General features: G+C 48.7%; 1 protein-coding gene across 19 annotated transcripts in view; it reads left to right on the forward strand.

Moving 5' to 3' along the window:
- SLC25A15 (solute carrier family 25 member 15) overlaps nt 1-21,898 on the forward strand; it is a 58,457-nt gene that overhangs the window by 26,833 nt on the left and 9,726 nt on the right. For 5 of the 19 annotated variants that reach the window (XR_014818810.1, XR_014818807.1, XR_014818809.1 and 2 more), the window contains exons 3-7: nt 4,530-4,788; nt 10,346-10,483; nt 13,532-13,701; nt 14,946-15,104; nt 16,950-18,973. Coding sequence is in view for 9 of the 19 variants with exons in the window: in NM_001243910.1 (NP_001230839.1) it covers nt 4,530-4,788; nt 10,346-10,483; nt 13,532-13,701; nt 14,946-15,104; nt 16,950-17,074 (851 nt within the window). In the remaining 10 variants the exon portion in view is untranslated. 19 annotated transcript variants of the gene reach the window in all.

Consider the following 21,898-nt stretch of genomic DNA (forward strand, 5'->3'; position numbering starts at 1 on the left):
TTTGAAGTGGATCTCTAGTATACAGAATATATATAGGTCTTGCTTTTGTATCCATTCTTTAAGTTTGTGTCTTTTAGTTAGAGCATTTAATCCATTTACATTCAGTGTAATTATGGATAGCTATGTACTTATTGTCATTTTGTTAATTTTTAGGGATTGTTATTTTGGGTCTTTTTTCTTCTTCCCTTCTTCTTTTGTTGTCTTCTCTTGGATTTGCTGACCATATTTAGTATTATGTTTGTCGTGCTTTTCTTTTTTAGCTCTGTGTCTGTTACAGCTATTTGATCTGTGCTTCCCATTATATTTTGATTTCACTATCCGTATGTGTGCAGAATTGTTTCTGGTTGCTGGTCTCTTAATTTCAAATGTATTTTCAATGTTCTTCATTTGTCCTCTCCTCTTCTCATGCTTGCTAGTTTTGATATCATATTTGTCAGTAGGTGATTTCCTACTTTTATATTATCTTTGCCTTTAACCAGTGAGCTTTTTCTTTTGTAATATTCTTGTTTCTAATGTGGCTTTTCCTTTTCTGCTTAGAGAAGTTCCTTTAGTACTTCATGTAGAGCTGGTTTGGAAGTGCTGAATTCTCTCAGCTTTTGCTTGTCTGAAAAGCTTTTACTCTATCAAATCTGAATGAGAGCTTTGCTGGATAGAGTATTCTCGGGTCTAGGTTCCTCCCCTTCATCACCTCAAATATATCTTGCCACTCTCTTCTGGCTTATACACTTTCTTCTGAAAAATCAGCTGTTATCCTTATGGGGGTTCCTTTGTATGTTATTTGTTGCTTTTCCCTTAATGGCTTTTTAATACATATTTTTTTCTTTGTATTTAATTTTTGTCAGTTTAGTATGTGTCTCACTGTGTTCCTCATTGGATTTAGCCTGCATGGGATTCTCTGTTTCCTCAACTTGAGTGTTTCCTTTCCCATATTATGGAAGTTTTTGGCTGTAATCTCTTAAGATACTTTCTCTGGCACTTTCTCCCTCTCTTTGCTCTTTCTGGAACCCCTATGATACAAATGTTGGTATCTTCAATGTTGCTCCAGGGGTCTCTTAGACTCTCCCCAGTTCTTTTCATTCTTTTTTCTTTATTCTGTTTTGTGGCAGTGGATTCCACCACTCTGTCTTCCACCTTACTCATTTGTTCTGCTGCTTCCGTTATCCTGCTATTGATTCCTTCTAGTGTATTTTTCATTTCAGATATTGTGCTATTCATCTTGCTCTTTAGATCCTCTAGCTCTTTGATAAACATTTCTTTTAAGTTCTCAATCTGTCTCCCTTCTTTTTCCAAGATCTTGGATCATCTTTACTGTCATCACTCTGAATTCTTTTTCACAAAGATTGCCTTTCTCCTCATCATTTAGTGGTTTTTGCCTTGTTCCTTTGTGTGAAAGCTACTTCTTTGTCATCTCATAGTGTCTACCTTTCTGTTGATGGTCCCCTTGACAGCAGGTATGTCAATGCAGCAGCTGTCTAGTCCTAGAGTTCTCAGGGGTGACAGCAGTTCATCTGTATCCAGAACATGTGATGGGAGCAGTGGTACCACACTACCTCTCCTGGAGCTGGGTGGCTGCTAGGGATGGGGTCTGTGAGGGGGTTGGCAGTGATTCCCAGTTCACAGGACTGCTCTTATAGCATGTGGGGACAGCTTCTGTGACCCATCCTGCTACCAGGTAGCTCTTGGGACTATTTCCTATAGCTTGCAATGTTAGCATTTGCTCCTTTAGCCCCTCCCTTTACAGGGAAGGCTCTAGGGACTGCTCTCTGTAGCTGCAGGGGCAGGTACCATTTTGCAGTCCCTCCTCTTGTTCAGCCACTGTAGGGATCTCTCCCTATAGCCCCAGAGGTGGGAACTGCTTCCTAACTGTTGCTAAAAGCCTCCCTTTGTAGTCGCAGGATCTGCACTTCTGCTGGTCCCTCCCCGTGTCTGGCTGCTGGCAGGAGTGCTCTCTGTAGCTGTTGCAAATTGGAATGTGGACCAGTGGGTCTCCCACAGCTCCCTTGGTGTGGAATGAGCGCCACTGGCATGGTCCCTCATGGGGCCACTGGCAGGAGCCCTGTAGCATGTGCTTTTCTCTAGCTGGGCAGCCTGTAGCTCTGGCAAGGGGAGTGCATGGGCATCCCTCTCTTGGATATTTTGGCACAGATTGGGTCCTGCTACTGTGGGTCCCTGCAGAGCCACTGGGCTGAGCTGTGGACCTTTTCCCAATCAGGCAGTTTGTGACTCCTGTGGGAAATAGATGCCGATGGCTCTTCGGGCATGGGATGGGTGCCACTAGCGCGGAGGCCACTGGCAGGAGCTGGGAGCTTCTGTTACTCCCCAGGGGTTTAGTCTACCTTCTCTAAGATCTCTGCAGCCCTAAGGGTGGGGCTGCTTCCCAGGTGTTGCTAGGCAGCCACTACCACATGGCTTTCAGAGCTGGAGCAGACAGCATCCTGCAGCTGGGGAATCACGCATGCAGGGAACAAGGCTATCATGGTGGATCCCGCCCCTTCTTTCCAGCACCCCCAAACAATGGCATCTAGCCTCTAAGCCCGACTGGTTGCCTCAGTTGCCGCTTCCTCAATTGTGGTCGTCTCATACTCCAGTCCCTCCAGGCTGCCGTTTCTGCACGACCAAGCCCTGTTTGTTCCCACTTAGCCATCCCCAGCTCTCTCTTTGGGTCTGATCTCTAAGGCCAGAGTTTTAGTTCCTGACACCTGCTGGCACCCGCATGTGGATACCCGGAGCCCTGACCATTTGTGGAGGATTGTTTGTGTTTTAACTGCTTCACACCAGTTGTCTAGAGTTCCTCCATCTCTGCTGATCCGGCTGGTGGGGGAATGCTCCCAGGGTGCAGGAGCTTTTCCTCTTTCCAGCGCCCTCCTGGGGCGCAGGTCCCACCTCACTTCCTTTCTCTCCTGTCTTTTTCTTCCATCTTCTTCCTTTTGTCCTATCTTGTTTCATGAAGTTTTTCTTGCTGTTATAATCCTGAGGTCTTTGTCAGTTTTAAGCAAATTTTCTGTGCACATAGTTCCGCATGTAGATGCATTCTCAGTGTATTTGTGGGAGTAGGGGAGCCTCACGTGCTGTTACTCTGCCATCCTATGTGTAGATTTTTTTTTTTAAGGTGTTCGGGGGAGAAAGTGAGCACCACGTCCTCCTCCTTTGCTGTCTTGGTCCCGGATCCTGAGAGTTATTCTTAGCAATCCTGCCTCCATCTCTACTTGCCACAACGTAGTTGGAGGAACTATGTATTATGTCAAAGATAGGAAATTGGATTTTTAAAGTATTATGTGTAAGCCTTGTCTTCAATTTTGTTGAGGCTTTGTTAAGCTCATCCCGTGATGGTTGTTTCCTGACACAAGCAGGGGGCCGTCTCGGGCCCAAGGGGAGGTGGATCCGTTCGCCAGTGGTACTTTCCTAAGTGCAGACCCAGTCCAGGGCTTGGGGATACTTTAGGGTTTCTTTATTTTTATTTTTTGTCTCTTTGTCTTTTTAGAGCCGCACCTGCGGCATATGGAGGTTCCCAGGCTAGGGGTCGAATCAGAGCTATAGCTGCCAACCTACACCACAGCCACAGCAACATGGGATCCAAGCCACTTCTTCGATTTACCGTACAGCTCACAGCAACTCCAGATCCTTAACCTACTGAGCAAGGCCAGGGATCGAACCCACAACCTCATTGTTCCTGGTCGGATTCGTTTCCTCTGCGCCAGGATGGGAACGCCTACTTCAGGGTTTATAGTTCATTCTTTTCCTTACAGTCAGAATTTTAATTAAAGTAATTCGACTGCAGTTTAGATTTTGCTGTATTTAATACTCTTACAGTATAAAAACATGTATGATCTATCTAAGCAAAGGTAAGTTTCAATCCATTTCCTTTCTGAATACTAATTCTGAATACTAATTGGTTGAGTCCAAATATGTGGTTTTCCCATTGGATCAAACATTTAGCTCTCCAGAGACGAATTAGTCAGACTCTTTGTTATCTTTGCCTGGGGCCTATTGCTGTGATTTTTCTGATGGCCTTCAGTACCACTGGGCAGCAGACAACAGTGATAAACTCTCCCCAGACTCTGCCCCTCCCCTTCTTTTTATGTGGAGACACACACACTCACACACTAACTGCTACTCAGCCACTTGTAGAGCTGTCATTATGTTGAGCTTTCTCATCCATTTTTGTTAATGCTCATGCTAACCCAGTAGGCTCAGAAGTCACATCACTTGCCCAGGATCTCACTGCAGAGCCAGGCCCCTCTGACCAGTGCTCCCGGACGCACATCACACCTTTGCATCCTGTGGCTCTGACTGTTGAACACATGTCTCTCTCCCCTCGTGAGTCTGAGCTCCCTCCCGGCTGGGGTTGGGAGGAACCTGCTAGAAGTTTTACTGGACTGGGCAAGAAGGTCTGAGGGGGGATGTGGTCCCGGCAAGGTGACCCAGAGGTCAGCCTTGAGCTGAGCTGCTCTCTCTCCATGGGTCCTCGGGGCCTCACCCCAGCACTCAGCCATGGACTGGGCTGGATGAGGACTCTGTCCTGGTTGCAGGGGGCACAGCGTGCGTCTTGACCGGGCAGCCCTTCGACACGATGAAAGTGAAGATGCAGACGTTTCCCGACCTGTACAGGGGCCTCACCGACTGCTGCCTCAAGACCTACTCGCAGGTGGGCTTCCGGGGCTTCTACAAGGGGACCAGCCCGGCACTGATCGCCAACATCGCCGAGAACTCCGTCCTCTTCATGTGCTACGGCTTCTGCCAGCAGGTGGTGCGGAAGGTGGCGGGACTGGACAGGCAGGCGAAGCTGAGGTGAGTTGAGGTCGCCGACACTGCATTTGGTTTGAAAAACACTTGCACAGTCAAGATTTTTAAGAGACCTTATGGGGAAGGGTGTTTCCTTTGCAAAAAAAACCCACTGCTTTCTTTCTGATTATGGAGCCAGACGTTGCCATCCCAGACAGCTTGGAAAGCACAGACATGTTGTACAAAGGGAGTGTTGCCCACAGTCCACCAGAGAGAACCAGCCACCCCACATGAAGGAGGGCGCTTTTCAGGTGCTATTGGTGCCATGTCCCTGTGGGCAGACGTGAGGGACCTAAACCATAGATGCAGCTTAGGATCCCAGTTCTGGGCTCCACATCATCAGCAGTGTGTCCGAATGCAGTGCATTTGAAAAGCCAAATAAATAGGCTTGAGGGGACACTGGCGTTTTAGGAAAGGATAGAGCATCTGCGAGGATTCCGGTGAACCTGTTGCTTCCTTGGCCGCGTCTGCTGCAAACATCAGACTTGGGCGTGTGCTCGGTCAGCCCTTGGGTATTTATTAAACAGAGACTAAAAGGAATTCAGAAACCACTGGGATAGCCTTTGCTCCTTCAAGCAATTTTAAATCATTTAAAATTACAGTGTCAGCTTTGTGGTTGCAAAGGGCAGTCTTGTTGGTTGTCATGGTAGGAATTTGAGACCCTGCTGCAACTACAGGTCCCACGTGGCTAAAATAGGTACAGATGTGTTCTCCGGGGGTGCCTGGAGATGTGTCTGTTTATGGGCAGTAATCCTGTCTTTTTTTGGCTGCCCCCTTGGCATGTGGAAGTTCCTGGGCCAGGGATCCGACCTGAACCACTGCAGTGACAATGACAGATCTTAACCTGCTGTGCCACCAGGGAGCACCAAGGACTCCTATTTTGATGAAATTTTTTTTTCTTTCCTTTATATGGCCACAGGTGCGGCTTATGGAGGTTGCCAAGCTAGGGGTCAAATCAGAGCTACAGCTGCCGGCCTACGCCACAGCACGTGGGATCTGAGCCATGTCTGTGACCTATACCACAGCTCTTGGCAATGCCAGATCCTTAACCCACTAAGCAAGGCCAGGGACTGTACCCACATCCTCATGGATACAAGTTGGGTTCATTACTGCTGTGCCATGATGGGAACTCCTGGAATTTGTTTTTTAAAGGCTCGGGATGAAATCACCCAGGGAAATAATGTTTATAGGATTGAGTACAGGTCCTAGGACCCTCCAGGAGGGAGAGGTCAGGCAAAAGGAGGAAGTAAAGAAATACTGCCTTCTCCTGGTTTATCTTCTGAGTATCTCACAGTAGAGATGGACTGGAAGGACACTGTGACTTTAGGTCTCCTTGGGCATCCTTTTTGTTTGGTTGTTTTTTGTTGTTGTTGTTGTCGTTTGTCTTTTCTATGACCGCACCTGCGGCATATGGAGGTTCCCAGGCTAGGGGTCGAATCAGAGCTGTAGCTGCTGGCCTGTGCCAGAGCCACAGCAACATGGGATCCGAGCCGCATCTGCAACCTACACCACAGCTCATGGCAATACTGGATCCTTAACCCACTGAGCGAAGCCAGGGATCAAACCTGCAACCTCATGGTTCCTAGTCGGATTCATTAACCACTGAGCCATGACAGAAACTCCTTTGGGCATCCTTAGAGAAGGACAGGGAAACAACAGCCACATGAGATTCTGGGGGCAGGTCTGCTGTGAAGAAAGCTTCCTCTTGCACTCAGCCAGACCCCACACACTCATCTTTCTTGAACTCGGGGAGCAGAGGGGCTGCTGCTTTCTCGTCGTGCAGGACAGTGGTTGCTTATTACCGTTGAGTACCTGCTGCCTGAGAGTCTTCATGTCAGGCCTTTTTTGCCCTTGCCATGGTCCTGGGGGAACATCCAGGCAGGTAGTGGTCTCTGCTTTATAGACGGGCAAACTCCGGTGCAGATACTGATAACACTGAAGATCACTGGGTTAATAAGTGACAGAGTCAGGACTACAGCCCGTGTCTTGTGAGCCCCCATCCAGCATTCTTCCCATAAGACCACAGGCAGACTCTGGAGTGCTTTATAGGGGTCAGGTCTAGGGAAAAGATTAATAATTAAGCAGAAGCAGCAAAGGGAAGAACTGCTTGTAAGCGCCTGTTGGGAACTTGTGCAGTGATGCTGTAAATATTTGTTCTCAGGTCGAACACTCCCCACGTAGTATTCTCTTTTCACCTTTGGCTGGACAAGGTCTGACGCACCATAAGTGTTCAGCTACATGTGTGTTGACTGGGTGACACGACAGTGAATTCTTACAAAATCACATTCTGTGCCTATTGCTGTTTGAGTTCCAGTTACAAACCTTTTTTAGGGAGTTCCCTGGTGGTTCAGTGGGTTAAGGACCCAGCATTGTCACTGCTGTGGCTCGGATTGTTGTTGTGGCACGGATTTGATCCCTGGCCTGAGAATTTCCATATGCTGTGGGTGGGGCCAAAAAAATAAAAGTTCGTACTCTAGGCACAGCCTGGGGCCCCGTGTCCCCGGTGTCTTGAGCTGGTAGATGAAAGTGTTGATTAAAAAGCCAAAGTCCACCACAGATCTGCTTTGGTCTTGTTGTTGCACTGCAGCTGTGCGTGGGGCTCCTTCAGGTGTTGCTGCATCTTAGATGGACTAGGCATCTCCATTTATTGATGTCACCTTGGTTCCAGCAACACTGGCAAACCCTGGTCAATGACACCAAGTGACTGCGGCTGTCAGCAGGTTGACAGTCCCCGAGGGAAGCAGAGTAAGGATCTGCAGGCTGGCCTAGAGACAGAAACCATTTAAGCTTTGGTTTTGACAAACGAGCCAAGTTGGAGTGAAGCGGGAGGGATGGGACGCAGTGTCAGGCAGTTCCCAGCGGTGCGCTCCCGGCTGTCCTGTAAGCGGGTCTGACCTGTCCTTCTCTAAAAACAAAAGGGAGGCCGTGCTGCAGGAGGCGGTGTTTCCTCCTGAAAGAAAGCTTGCTCCAGGCCAATTCGGAGACCTGGCTGCTAACTGGCTGACTTGGCCCTGGGTGCCCAACTCCCATCCCTCCGAGGCCAGGCCCCTAGGGATAGGAAATCAGGCCCAGACGGGAGGTGGCCCCTGCTTTTAGGCAGGCACATCTCAGGTACTCCATGTTTGGTTCTAGACCATCTCTTGAATTTTTTGGTTTCTCAGTGCACGTAAAGTTAGGTTTACACTAGGCTGTAGTTTAGCTGTGCAATAGCATTATGTCTCAAAAGGAAATGTACCTACCTTAATTTAAAAACATTTTATTGCTGGAGTTCCCATCGTGGCGCAGTGGTTAACGAATCCAACTAGCAACCATGAGGTTGCGGGTTCGATCCCTGGCCTCGCTCAGCGGGTTAAGGATCCGGCATTGCCGTGAGCTGTGGTGTAGGTTGCAGATGCAGCTTGGATCCTGCGTTGCTGTGGCTCTGGCGTAGGCTGGCAGCTATAGCTCCGATTAGACCCCTAGCCTGGGAAACTCCATATGCTGCAGGAGCGGCCCAAGAAATGGCAAAAAGACAAAAAAAAACCCATTTTATTGCTAAAAAATGCTAAGCATCATCTGACAACACACAGTGGCCATAAACCTTCAATTCTTTTTTTTTTTTTTGTCTTTCCTAGGGCTACACCCACGGCATGTGGAGGTTCCCAGGCTAGGGGTCTAATTGGAGCTGTAGCTGCCGAGCAATACAGTCACAGCCACAATAAATCCAAGCCACGTCTGCGACCTACACCTCAGCTCACGGCCACACCAGATCTTTAACCTGTTGAGCGAGGCCAGGGATCAAACCCGCAACCTCATGGTGCTTAGTCGGATTCGTTAACCACTGCGCCACGACAGGAACCTCCCCTTCAATTTTTATAAAATGTGAAGTGCAATAAATTGCATTAAAATGAGGTTTGTTATAGTCGTGTCTGAGCCATTGGTTTCTTATAACTTTAGGGCAGTTGAGTGTGGGAGGTCTTTAGGCTTCTGCTCACAGATTGGAGGGAGATGGTGAGGGACCCTCTCTATCTGGGCAGGTGGCAGGGGTGGGGGTATTAAATCGGGGCTCCCGGAGGTCTGAGCTGTCCTGGCCGTCCAGTGACAGCAGAGGCTGGCATTTATCGGGCAAGTGCTGGGGCCAGTTGTCCAGCTGTGAGCAGCTCAGTCCTTCCTGCCCAGTTGGAGGCCGTCCCCACCACGTGCCGGAGGTGCTGTCCTGGGGTTTGGAGAGGAGTTCCTTTTCTGAGCCGCATGACCTCTCAGGAGTCTTCCTGACGATTGTTTCTCATACTTCCCCCCGCATCCTTGAACTCTTACTGGGTTCCAGCTTTGCCACCCACCTGGTGACTGAGGCTGTTGGACTAACCCACATGAGATGAATTGTTCCATTTATGCACATTCATTCCTCCGTTGAGATTTCCAGCTTCGCCACTTGCCCTACAACGTGGGGTTTGCTGACTCATTGGCTGCTCTCCTCCTGCGGCACCAGCTGAGCCCCTCGTGCCTCGGGGCACCTGAGGACCAGGAGATCATCAGCTGAGCTGGGGAATCTTTTGGTGATGAGCAACTTTTTGGTTAAAAATTTATCCTGGGTTTTCACCAGTGGCAGTGACATTACACTTTTGGCTGCTCCCAGCTGGATTTGGGGCATGGGGGGTGGCCTTAGAACCTAGGAGGTTTTTTTTGGGGGGGGGGGTTCTTTTGGTTGTGCCTACGGGCATGTGGAAGTTCCTGGGCCAGGGATCAAACCTGCACCACAGCAGTGACCCAAACAACAGTAGTGACATGCTAGAGCTGTAACCACTAGGCCACCAGGGAACTCCATGAACCTAATTTTATGTAAAGCTCAGTGGCAAACGCACTAAAGCATTAATACTGTGTGTTTTGGGGTGGTGGGACCACGTGTAATATTTCCTTCCTGTCTGTGTTTTTTTGGTTTTTCTGTGTCACCGTGTGTGATAATAGAACAAAATACCATGGACTGGGTGGTTTAAACAGCAAACATTTGTTTCTCGTAGTTCTGGAGGTTGGAAAATCCAAGCACGAGGTGCTGGCTGACTTGGTGTCAGGTGAGGGTTTGCAGAGGGCCAGCCGGCTGTGTCCTCACCTGGTAGAGAGTGTGCCCCGCCAGCTCGCCTGGTCCCTTTTGACTAGGACACTATCACCAGGACCCCACCTGCGTGGCCTCATCTAAACCTATTATCTTCCTCCAAATACCATCCCATTATGCTTCAACCTCGGAACTTGGAGGGGGGGACATAAATGACCAGGCCACGGTGCTGTGCCCAATAAAGCTAGCGTGGGTTTGCAGTCGGGCAGGCCTGGCGTGAATCCTGGCGGTGTCGCTCAGGAGCTGCGTGACTTTGGGCACAGCACGTGTCCTCTCTGGGCATCATTTTCCCACGTGGACGCTGGGGTATGGCTGTCACCTCCCAGGGTTGTGTGCTCCTCTGAGGAAGCGGCAGGTGCCTGGTGGGCTCTGGGGACACGTCCCTCTCCTCTCATGCTTGCTCTCCTTTACTGCTGAGTCTCAGCGTGCCCCGTGGATGAATAACTGGGCCGTACTGGTCTCCTGTGCTTTCAGTGACCTGCAGAACGCGGCTGCTGGCTCCTTCGCCTCTGCCTTTGCTGCCCTGGTCCTCTGCCCCACCGAGCTGGTGAAGTGCCGGCTGCAGACCATGTATGAGATGGAGACGTCAGGAAAGATAGCCAAAAGCCAGAAGTAAGTGCTGCTCGGGCACACACCTTGTCTCTGCTGCCTTGGTGTATTGCATGTTTTTACACTTGATGTTGTATTAAAATGAAATGGTAGAGATGGAGTGCCCGTCTTGGCTCAGTGGTGACAAACCCAACTAGGCTGCCGGTTCCCTCCTCGCCTTCGCTCAGTTCCTCGCATCAGGTAAATGATCTGGTGTTGCCGTGAGCTGCAGTGTAGGCTGCAGACGTGGCTTGGGTCTGGCATTGCTGTGGCTCTGGTGTAAGTCGGCAGCTGTAGCTCTGATTCGACCTCTAGCCTGGGAATCTCCATTTGCCACAAGTGCAGTCCTAAAATAAAAAAGACCCCCCCCTCAAAAAAAAAAAAAAAAAACGTGAAGTGGCAGAGAAAATTTATTCCAGACATTTCCCCCTACCAGTCAGAGATAATGTTCTGGTTGGACCCACCACCCAGCCACAGAATGTCAGAGGCAAATATTTAATGTCCCAGAACTGGAGAAGCAGGAGCTTACCCCCCCTTGTGGCGGGAGGAGAACATAAGGCCTGCCCCCAGCTGTCCTGGGAGGCACTGAGCAGCCGCCTTGGGACTGAGGGCCTGGCTCTCATAGTGCCAGTTTGGATTCTGAGATGAATATTGGCTCACTCTCCAGTTGCACGTGAGCGTTCAGCTGAGCACCCCAGATCCTAGTGTAACTTCCTGTCTCCTCCCTCATCCTTCGGGTGGCCCTACAAGGGCTCACATCCTGAAAACCCTCATCAGAACCCTTGCAAGCGTAGCAAGTCCTCAGTGATCAAGTTGCTCTCCAACTCTGCCTTAAACAGATTCTAGTTACCCTGCGAATGTCTGGATCAAATTCAATGTGATTTAGTATATGATTGACTTGAAAAGCAATTTATTATCCTGGAGTTCCTGTCGTGGCTCAGTAGTTAATGAATCTGACTAGCATCCATGAGGACGCAGGTTCGATCCCTGGCCCCACTCACCGACCCGTAGCCTGGGACCCTCCGTATGCCGTGGGTGCGGACCTAAAAAGCAAAAGGGGGAAAAAAAAAGAAAAGCAATTTATTATCTTTATTAATCTCAGAATTTGCTTATTTATCTTAACCAACTAGAGGTTTGGCCATGGATATTGCTGAGGTGAACTCAGAGCCAGTCAATCTGCCGGAGAAAAGCTGTAGGTAAACTGACCGTTTTTAGAGTCATCAGTTTCCATCCAGTGAGGAAACTGTTTTCTGCACCCATGACATTCCTTACAACCAGCTTGAATCTATTTTTCCTACAGCCTAGGAGTCTAAAAGTGTAAAGCTTTAAAGGTTTATTGCAGTACAGTGAGCACACAACAGCAGGAATACACCCAGAAATCCTAAGGACTCTTAAGTGGCAGTTTGACAAAGAGTCACAGAATGAACATGCCTTTGTAAACCAGGGCTCAGATCACGATAGACAACATCAACACCACCCAGAATGAGGCCTTTGCGTCCTTTGGAAGTACTTGAAGCTTTTTCGGGCCGAACCTGTAGCGTAGGGAATTTCCCAGGCTAGGGGTCGAATCTGAGCTGCAGCTGCCGGCCTGCACCACAGCCACAGCAATGCAGGATTCGAGCCACGTCTGAGACCCACACCACAGCTCACAGCAACACTGGATCCTTAACCCACTGAGTGAGGCCAGGGATCAAGCCTGCATCTTCATGGATACAGTCTTAACTGCTGAACCACAATAGGAACTCCCTACTTTAAAGTATTTTTAAAGCAAGTTATTGGAGTTTCCGTTGTGGCGCAGCAGAAAAGAATCTGACTAGTATCCATGAGGATGCGGGTTTGACCCCTGGCTTCAATCAGTGGTTTAAAGCATCTGGCATTGCAGTGAGCTGTGATGTAGGTCGCAGACGTGGCTCAGATCCCGAGTTGCTGTGGCTGTGGTATAGGCAAGCAGCTGTAGCTCTGATTCAGCCCCTAGCCTGGGAACTTCCATAGGCCCCGGGTATACAGCCCTAAAAAGCAACAAATAAATATTAAAAGAAAGTTATTGTTAAATCCAAAGGACTGAGGTAGACGGACACCTTGTACAAAGTACAAGGCTGTACTGCTTTGTAAGTATTGGCTGACTGCATTTTAGGTACAGCCATGCCCACACCGTGGTGGCATGTCATTAAGACTTGGATTGGAAGCAGGTGCTGAGTTGGATTACTTTGTTAGTTCAACTTATAGAAGGAGAGGGTGCCCCAGGCAGGGCCAGCTAATGGCTGATGCCTGGGAAGGAAGAGCAAAATTAAAAGCAGGTGGCGTTTGTTACTTGGCCACCTGATCCCTCCCTGGTCCAAGCCAGTCATCTGCTGGGTACCAAGTGAGGAGCTGGGGGCTCACTAAGTTGACTGATGTGGTTTCCGGCCCTGTTCCTCCCAGGACAGTGCCTCCCACCCCCGCCCGCGGGAAGAGGAGCCGGCACTGAAAGTGTGTGTGTTCTGGCTGCCGCAGGCTCCAGTCTGCTTCATAAAAAAGTTCTTACACAACCACTAAGAACTAAATTCCTGGCGTGTCTCACCTTAAAGCTGTAGCTCAGCCCTGCGCATTTCTTGTGTCTTGCCTTGAAGTAGCATTTAAGTTTACTTGCTCACTTAGAATTAACGCAAAGCAAACCCGAAACACCTGAACCAATGCCCTCAAAACACACCAGACCCAAAGAAAGGCTGAGGAGATAGGCATCGAGGGAGTGGATGTATTCTTGCTGAGTTTTGGACAGTCCTCCTCATAATTGTAATTCTACTTCTTGATCCTTGAAAAATGGATATTGGCTCTTTTAGATCTCGGATAAGATGGTTTCTAGAAATGTGTGCATCCATTTTAGTAAAATCTCTTTATAGAAAATAGTTCAAGTGGCAAAACTTACTCTAGTTGTTTCTATGGGAGAGTCCTTCCCGCAGAAGCCTTTTACTCTCGGGGTGCCTGGGTGGATAAAAGCAGCTGCCTCCTCATCCCGGCGGCTCTTGGGAGCCAAGGCTGTCCTGCGCCCTCCCCCGGCGCCCTAACCATCTCTCTGCCCCCATCTCCTCCCAGCACAGTTTGGTCTGTCGTGAAGAGCATCCTTCGCAAAGACGGCCCCTTGGGCTTCTACCATGGACTGTCGAGCACTTTACTTCGAGAAGTACCGGGCTACTTCTTCTTCTTCGGGGGCTATGAACTGAGCCGATCTTTTTTTGCATCGGGGAGATCAAAAGATGAATTAGGTAAACCTGTGGTCAAGGACAGCCGTTGGATTGGATGGTGTTGGCTTCCCGTTGGCGTAGCCGCATTGGGCGGGGGTCCAGGGGGCAGGGGCGTCTGTGCACTGCGCCCCCTTGTGGGGGGTCGGCCTGGCGCCGGGAGCTGCTGGATCCCAAAGGAGTAGCGAAGCTGATGGTCACTAACTAGCACCTTACTCCCTCCTTGGTAATTTCCTCAGGGCAGGGGCTGAGGCAGGACTTCGCCAACTTTTTTTTTTTTTTAATACTAGGATAACATTTGTTCATTTGCTCTGGATCCATTTTAGGGGAGAATGAAATTTTTTCCCTGTGAGAAGTCATCTTGCTGTAAGCTTAAAAAACTTGGTAGGAAATCTCGATAGGGGTTTGGGTTTTTTGTTTGTTTTTGTCTTTTTGCCTTTTCTAGGGCGGCTCCCGCGGCATATGGAGGTTCCCAGGCTAGGGGTTGAATCGGAGCTGTAGCCACCGGCCTACGCCAGAGCCACAGCAATGCAGGAACCGAGCTGCGTCTGCAGCCTACACCAACAGCTCACGGCAACGCCGGACCGTTAACCCACTGAGCAAGGGCAGGGATCGAACCCGCAACCTCATGATTCCTAGTCGAATTCGTTAACCACTGAGCCACAACGGGAACTCCTCGATAGGGTTTGGAGAGCAACCATGACGTGTAGTTCTTTCAAGCTCATCCTGATAAGCTGCTTGACTCAGCTATATTAAAAAAGAAAAAAAAATTTAAAAATGCGTGGCTCACGTGAGTGATTACTTTTTTCTTAAATATCCCCCTTCGGTGTTTGGGACCTATTCTGGAGTTAGGCTCCCAAGATTAACTGTCTCGTTTAATAAGATGGCTTTGGTTTTTCGTGGTAAAGGCGGAATCAAGGCTGTGGGGCGTTTAAATATTAAAAGACTTTGAGAAAGTTGAGACAAGATGCAGCGGTGTTTCAGCAGCCTCTCATCCTTTGGGGTGGGCATGGCCGTGCTGCTGGGGGCCTGCTGGTTCCGGGCGGCCCGCCCAAATCGGACCCTCACTGGGGCTGCCCCTCGTCCTGGGGTGATGGCCACACACACAACCAGTGCTGAGACAGTTTGACCATTGCCCCAGAGAACTGTGTTCTGAGCTTGAGCATTTGTGTGTGCACCTACCTGTAGCCACTACCATGCTGACCCCTGGAAATGTCACATCAGCTGTTGCTGAGACAAAATACAGCCTTGCTCATTTTCTTCCCTAGGCCCTGTCCCTTTGATGTTAAGTGGAGGGTTTGGCGGCATCTGCCTCTGGCTTGCTGTTTACCCCGTGGATTGTATCAAATCCAGAATTCAAGTTCTTTCCATGTCTGGAAAACAGGCAGGATTCATTGGAACCTTTATAAGTGTTGTGAAAAATGAAGGTAAGTCTGCCCAGCGCACAACCGGAGGAGGTAACATAGGGAGCGGTCGTTTCCCTGCCAGTCTGGTCAAGGTGGATCAGATGAGTCAATGCTCTCATCTCCCTGCCTCATATCCTTTGTTTTGAAATCTTTGATTTATTTATTTTTGGGACTGCACCTCAACATGGGGAAGTTCTTGGGCCAGCAATCAAATCCAAGCCACAGCTGTGATCGGTGCCATAGCTGTGGCAACACCAGATCCTTAACCCACTATGCTGGGCTGGAGATCAAACCCACACTGCTGCAGAGACAACACCAGGTCCTTAATCTGCTGTGCCATAGTGGGAACTCTCTCATATCCTTTATCTAGCACTGTATATAATTCACGTTTATAGATTTGTTTTTAAATTACTTTTTTTTGTCTTTTTAGAGCCACACCCTCGACATATGGAGGTTCCCAGGCTAGGGGTCTAATTGGAGCTACAGCTGCCTGCCTACGCCACAGCCACAGCAACGCCAGATCGGAGCCACATCTGCGACCTATACCACAGTTCACAGCAACACCAGATCCTTAACCCACTGAGCGAGGCCAGGGACCAAACCCACATCCTCATGGATACTAGTCAGGTTCTTAACCTGCTGAGCCACAATAGGAACTTGCTCCAAACCCTTTTCTTTAGCTTACTTTCATTATTCTCAAGAATATTTAAAGCTGATTCTTATAATCTCTGGGCAGGATTCTTTCTTCCTAAATAGCTTGGAGGGAATTTTTAAAGTATGAACTTTGTCTAAGAGGACAAATGTCTCAAAGTTAGCATCGCTTGTTTTACGTAATATCAGGAGATGATCTCTCACAGAATCACAAAGACACTTAAAAGAATGTACATCCTTAAGGCTAAGACTTCTGGAATTAGGAAGGAGTAGACAATTTCTGATGTGCTGTCAATTTGTAGTTATACAGGAGGACCAAGATTTTTTTAAGTAGTGTTTCTATAAAGCCAATTTGATGCTACACGTGAGTGAAGACCTCTTCTTCGAGCATCCACTGTGTAGCTTGAGCTTGAGATGTGCATGTCTGTCTTGATTTTGAGAGCGAGACCATAGTAACAGTATGCAGAAACTCATTCAATCCCAAATAGAGCATAGACATTTGTATATCACTAATAGTAACCCCTTTTAAATGCGCATAACCCTTTTGCACCTCCCTTACCTGACTGGATCTTTAGAACCACTTGGAGCAGTGCTAAAGCTAGAAACGGGCCTCTGACTTCCGCTTTGTCCTGGCCCGATGCCTTGTGGTCCTCACCCCTCAGGTGAAGCTGCAAAGCTGCTGCCGTCTGTGGCTCTGTGGCTGCCTTCTGTCTGCCCGTGTGAGTGCTCCCCACCACCTGATCAATTTACCAGGAGTTACTGAGGCAAGGGGCTGGGGAATGTTACCTGAGCCTCACCAGCTTTGCTGGGAGACCTGACCTTGCCCTTGTTTCTGCTAGGTTGTCTTTTTTTTTTTTTTTTTTTTTTGGCCAGCCTATAGCATATGGAAGTTCCTGGGCCAGGAATCAGATCCAAGCTGCAGTTGCAACCTGCGCCACAGCTGTGGCAATGTGGGATCCTTTAACCTATGGTGCCAGGCAGGGGATTGAACCTGCATCCTGGTGCTGCAGACACACCACCGATACTGTTGTGCCACGGCGGCAACTCTGTTTCCACTAGTTTATTCAGTTCCAGGAGTCCAGGGAAGCCTGTTCCGTTAGGTTTTTAGCGCTGATGCCTGGAGTTGGAAGCGTAAAATACCTGTGCTCTACAGGTTCATGGGATATTTCCAAGGGGGAGACGTCTCAGTCTCTGCTCACCCTCTTGTTTTTTTAGGGATAACGGCTCTGTACTCTGGACTGAAACCTACCATGATTCGTGCGTTCCCTGCCAATGGGGCACTCTTTTTGGCCTACGAATACAGCCGGAAGTTGATGATGAGCCAGTTTGAAGCATACTGAAATGTTCTGGTGAACCTCGATCCAAATGCAGGCGTCTGAGGACTGCAGTTCATCTCAGGGTTCATGGAGTACAAGACCAACATGGAATTACTGGGATTTCGTGGGAATTTTCTTTTTTTGTCTTCTACTCTTCTACCTTAAATGTTTCAGCTTTATAGATGAGCCTCTATTTTACACCAGATAATTTCTGCCCATAATTGTATTGAAATGGGACAGTGGCTGCTCTTGTCCTTGGCGGGACATGCAGGGTGGGGTACTGGCCGTAGGTCCCTAATCTGAAAGGCCAGATAGAGCTCTAGCAAGGTTTTGCATCACCCTTTATGTGGATAGGTTTAGATGGTTACATTGTGAGTGAAGCACAATTTAGTTCCATGTTTAATCTCAAATCTTATCGGAAAACCCAGAGGTAACTGTGTTTCTTGAAGACGGTTATAAATGCTTACTCCATTCTAGATGTAGGGTCTCTTTTAAAATCTGCTGAGCACGTACACTACACTGTTTATCAAGTTTTTTCCTGTGGTGCTTAAAAACTAAGAGAAGATCCGTCTAGATTTTCAAAGAGACAATACCCACACACTAGTGTGGCTTCCATGCTCTTGATTTAAGTTTCAGAGGAAGCATCCTGGATTTTCCCATGATTCTCCTCTGTGCAAACCGTGCCATTCATCTTTTAGGTGGGATCACATTCCACACTCGGACTCACTGTTGGGTGTGGCCTCAAGCCGACAGCCTTTGGGAAGCGGCATGGCCTCACCTGTGCCAGCATCTCTCCCTCTCCCGAGGAGCTCCCCTCTGCTGGCCTTGGGCTTGAGGGGGAGGGGGCTGTGCTGCTACAGCTGACAGCCTCCCCGAGCCCCTGCCTCTGGGTCCTGGCCTGGGTGGGATTCCAGAGTATTCTGTTGGACCATCTGTGGGCTGTTCATCCACTTTGGACCATACCCTTCTTGCCAAATGGAAATCCTTCCAGGGAGCAGAGTGCCAAAGCCAAGAGGAAGCCCTGGCTCCCAGCCTGGGGACAGAGTGACAGAGTGACAGTGCTCGTGGGCGATGTCCTCTCCCCTCGGATGGAACCAGACAGAGCCTGGTGCCTGCATAGCACCACATGGGTGGTGGCAGGGCTGCCCCAGGCCTGGGAGTGGGACCCCTTGGTGTGCTTTCACGGTGCTGGAACCTTTGCCATTGGGTGCTGGCCGCCAGTGGATTTCAGTCTATGGGGTCTATGGGGTGTGACTTTGCAAAGCAATGAAGCAAAAGTAATTTTATTAAATGATGCCATATGTATGCACTACCAACAAACCTCAGTTCATCCGATTCCCACCGACTTGAGATGCACAGCTATTCTCTGGCCATCTGGTGTAAAGGGCCTTCTTGTCCTCACTGAATAAGCTGCCTCATTCCATGCTGCTCTAGAACCACCGAGGGCTTTTGTAAAGTGCTCTTACACAGCCTGTGCGGCCCTCGGGACCAGGCTGACGTGTTCGGATGAGTCCATAGTGGTGTGTCTGTCCCATGGGCAGAGGCCTCCAGTTGCTACAAGCTTTCTGTTCCCCATAAAGCCTCAGTGGTGACACCAGCCACGTCCCGGAAGCCAGAGGGTCAGGGAGACATTGATGCTGCTCCATAGGCTCAGAGCTGGGCCTGGTTTTCCGTTTGCTTTTTCTTGAAAACCAGTTTTCTCCCTTACCTTTCTCCATCCTTCAGTGGTCAGCAGCTCCTGAGTGGTGCTTCATCTGAATAGGCGTTTGGAGTGAAGCAACCTTAGAAAGTGGGGCTGGTGTCCAGCAGGAGGTGAACTGGTCCATTGCCCACCGGGCTTCTTCTTGGGCAGTAGAGCTTCTCACGCGTGGTCCTGTCGCGGTTTAACCGAAAATCAACAGAAACGGCCTGAGGCGAGTAAGGGTGAGTGGGAGTAAGGAATGCAAATTGAATTTGGGAGTTTTGCTGTGTTTTCCATTCTACTTGAATCATTCATGGTTCAGTATTTGGGTACAATGTGTATCACTTCAGATCTGTACTCCAGACAAAAATATAGTAACTCAAAATAGTGTGCTTAAAAAAATTCTCATGTTCTGTCATTAAATTATTTGCCTAATCTTGGACGATATGGTTTGTTGAAGGGCCTGACCTACATGCTCAGAACCAGCCGTGGGGAATGGTGAAGCGTGATGGACGGTAACATTTCGAGGTGGTTGTTTATTGCAATGAGCACTGTTTGGTCAGCAACATTCCCGATGTGAAATAACAACTTGATAAAAATACATGTTCTTTCTATACACCCCAGTTAGGAAACTTGGCCCCCTAGAATTACTTTCACTCTCCACCGGGCTGTGGGTGTGATGTGACTGCTTTGGGAGAATGCCGTTCTGTTTTTTAATAAACTTGATATCAGGTTTTAGATAGTTATATTCCAGGTCAGTCAATTCTGTTTTAAGAAAACCAATATCATTCTGACATATAATGATGTAAGTTTCTCAAGTTGTTCAATGACTTACACTGGGTTTCGGGAGAGCATCCTTGTGGGTAGCCCTGCAAGTTCACTTTGTGAGCAAAAGCAGAATAGTGACAGCACATAATTGCCAGAAATTTTGATGGACCTTTGGTGGTTAGAGAACAGAGACCAGCTGTAATCTCCTTTATTTCAAAAAGTAAGAGGAGTTCCTGTCATGGCACAATAGAAAGAAATCTGACTAGGAACCATGAGATTGTGGCTTCGATCCCTGGCCTTGCTCAGTGGGTTAAGGATCCGGCATTGCTGTGAGCTGTGGTTGTAGGTTGAAGAACCCAGCTCAGATCCCGAGTTGCTGTGGCTCTGATGTAGGCCGGCAGCTACAGCCCTGATTAGACCTCTAGCCTGGGAACCTCCATATGCCTTGGGTGCGACCCTAAAAGACAAAAAAAAAAAAAAAAAAAAAAAAAAAACCAAGAGGAGTTTCTATCATGGCTCAGCGGACATGAATCTGACTAGCATCCATGAGGACCCAGGTTCGATTCCTGGCCTTGCGAAGTGGGTTAAGGATCCGGCGTTGCTGTGAGCTGTGGTGTAGGTCGAAGATGCGGCTCGGATCCCAGGTTGCTGTGGCTGTGGTGTAGGCCAACACGGATTCGACCCATAGCCTGGGAATCTCCATATGCTGAGGGTGCGGCCCTAAAAAGACAAAAAAAAAAAAAAAGTCAAAAAGCAAGATTTTGAAAAATGGGGGTTTCCCAATTTTTGCCAATATTAGAGGTAGATGTTAGGCCTCACTTTTTCCCCCCATTCACCTAAGTCTACTACCTGATCTGCCTTCCGGGGATTATGGCTTCAGGAATGTTAAATAGGATAACCTGCTCTGCCGTAACACGTTTCTGTAGCACGTAGTCCAGGGAATAATGTAATGAGGACATGGAAGGGATTGGAAAGCATATTCCTCCAACGGAGTCAGATTAGGAGAAGGAGAAGGAGAACTTTTGCCAGCAAAGCAAAACGCCTTTAGCTGGGCTGCTGCACTGGTAGCTGGGACCCTTAATGTGGGCTGTTTTGAGGGGAGGAGAAGCACCTGCATGGCCTTCCATGCCACGATGATGGCAGCCCGGAGCTGTCCTCCCATCTCTGCCAGGTGGGCACCCTCCTGCCCTTTTCTGTAAAGTATTGCTCTAATGTCCCTTAAAGAAGAACCTACTGCTGGAACCTTCAGATCTCCTGGGGCTGCCAGTCTAAGTGGTTGCCAACCTTACTGTGCTCATACAACTTTGCTTAGTGGGAGTGGTCTGTTCCAGCCCCACAAACCATTTTAATGTGTATTTCGTGCAAAGTGCAAGATTTTTCAGGGATGAGCGTATTGTGTTTTAGCAGAGGTGCTGGTCCTCATGAGTTGCTACCTTTCATTTCCTGATGGATTCAGGTTGGGCTAGATGGTTGAGAGCCTTGCCAATAAAGGGAAAACTACTCAAGTAAGGATAATTTCAATAAAGTCAACATGGAACTGTTTTCAAAGAACAGTTGTGGCCTTACAATATAGTGGCAGTGAAGGTATTTAGAAAAAAAATAGCACCCGGTACCAAAGAGAAAATGATGCTTCCCTGTGGACACAGGACTCACCAGTGTCTATAGTGAAAAGGTGACCTTACGGGAGAGTTCCCCAAGTTCAGATGAAGCTGGTTGTGAGGAGGCGTGGTGGATTTTAAAATAATGTAGATTGCTCGAGGCGCATGTTTCCTTTGACTTCATTTGTGATGTTACACCAAAGCAGAGGTCACTGAAGCTTCCTTCATTCATGTTTACCAGGTTTCTCTGGCCTTCGCGACGTTGTGTGTGTAATGAAAGGAAGCTTGCTTGTCAAGCTCTGTGCAGTGCTTGGGAGCAAAAGAAAAGCATGTGCTGGGGGGTGGAAGGCTGCTGCTGTGAACATTTCTCTGGGTTTTTTCAAGTCTTTGCTGCCATTCTGATGTTGGTTAATAGTTTGTAAATCAAGTAGAGGAAGGGGTCAAAAATGACCTTTCTAGGAGTTCCCGTCGTGGCGCAGTGGTTAACGAATCCGACTAGGAACCATGAGGTTTCGGGTTCCGTCCCCGCCCTTGCTCAGTGGGTTAACGATCCGGCGTTGCCATGAGCTGTGGTGTAGGTCGCAGACGCAGCTCGAATCCTGCGTTGCTGTGGCTGTGGTGGAGGCCGGCGGCTACAGCTCCGATTCAACCCCTAGCCCGGGAACCTTCATATGCCGCGGGAGTGGCCCAAAGAAATAGCAAAAAAGAAAAAAAAAAAAAAAAAAATGACCCTTCTAAATAATCTGTAATTACCCATTTAAAAGAAGGGAATATGTACTTGGCCAAATACATGTGAGGAAA

This window comes from Sus scrofa, chromosome 11, assembly GCF_054392235.1.
Source record: "Sus scrofa isolate SSC_HxYL_T2T_F1_AM1 chromosome 11, Sscrofa_HxYL_maternal_Yorkshire_Landrace_v2.0, whole genome shotgun sequence".
Lineage (NCBI taxonomy): Eukaryota > Metazoa > Chordata > Mammalia > Artiodactyla > Suidae > Sus > Sus scrofa.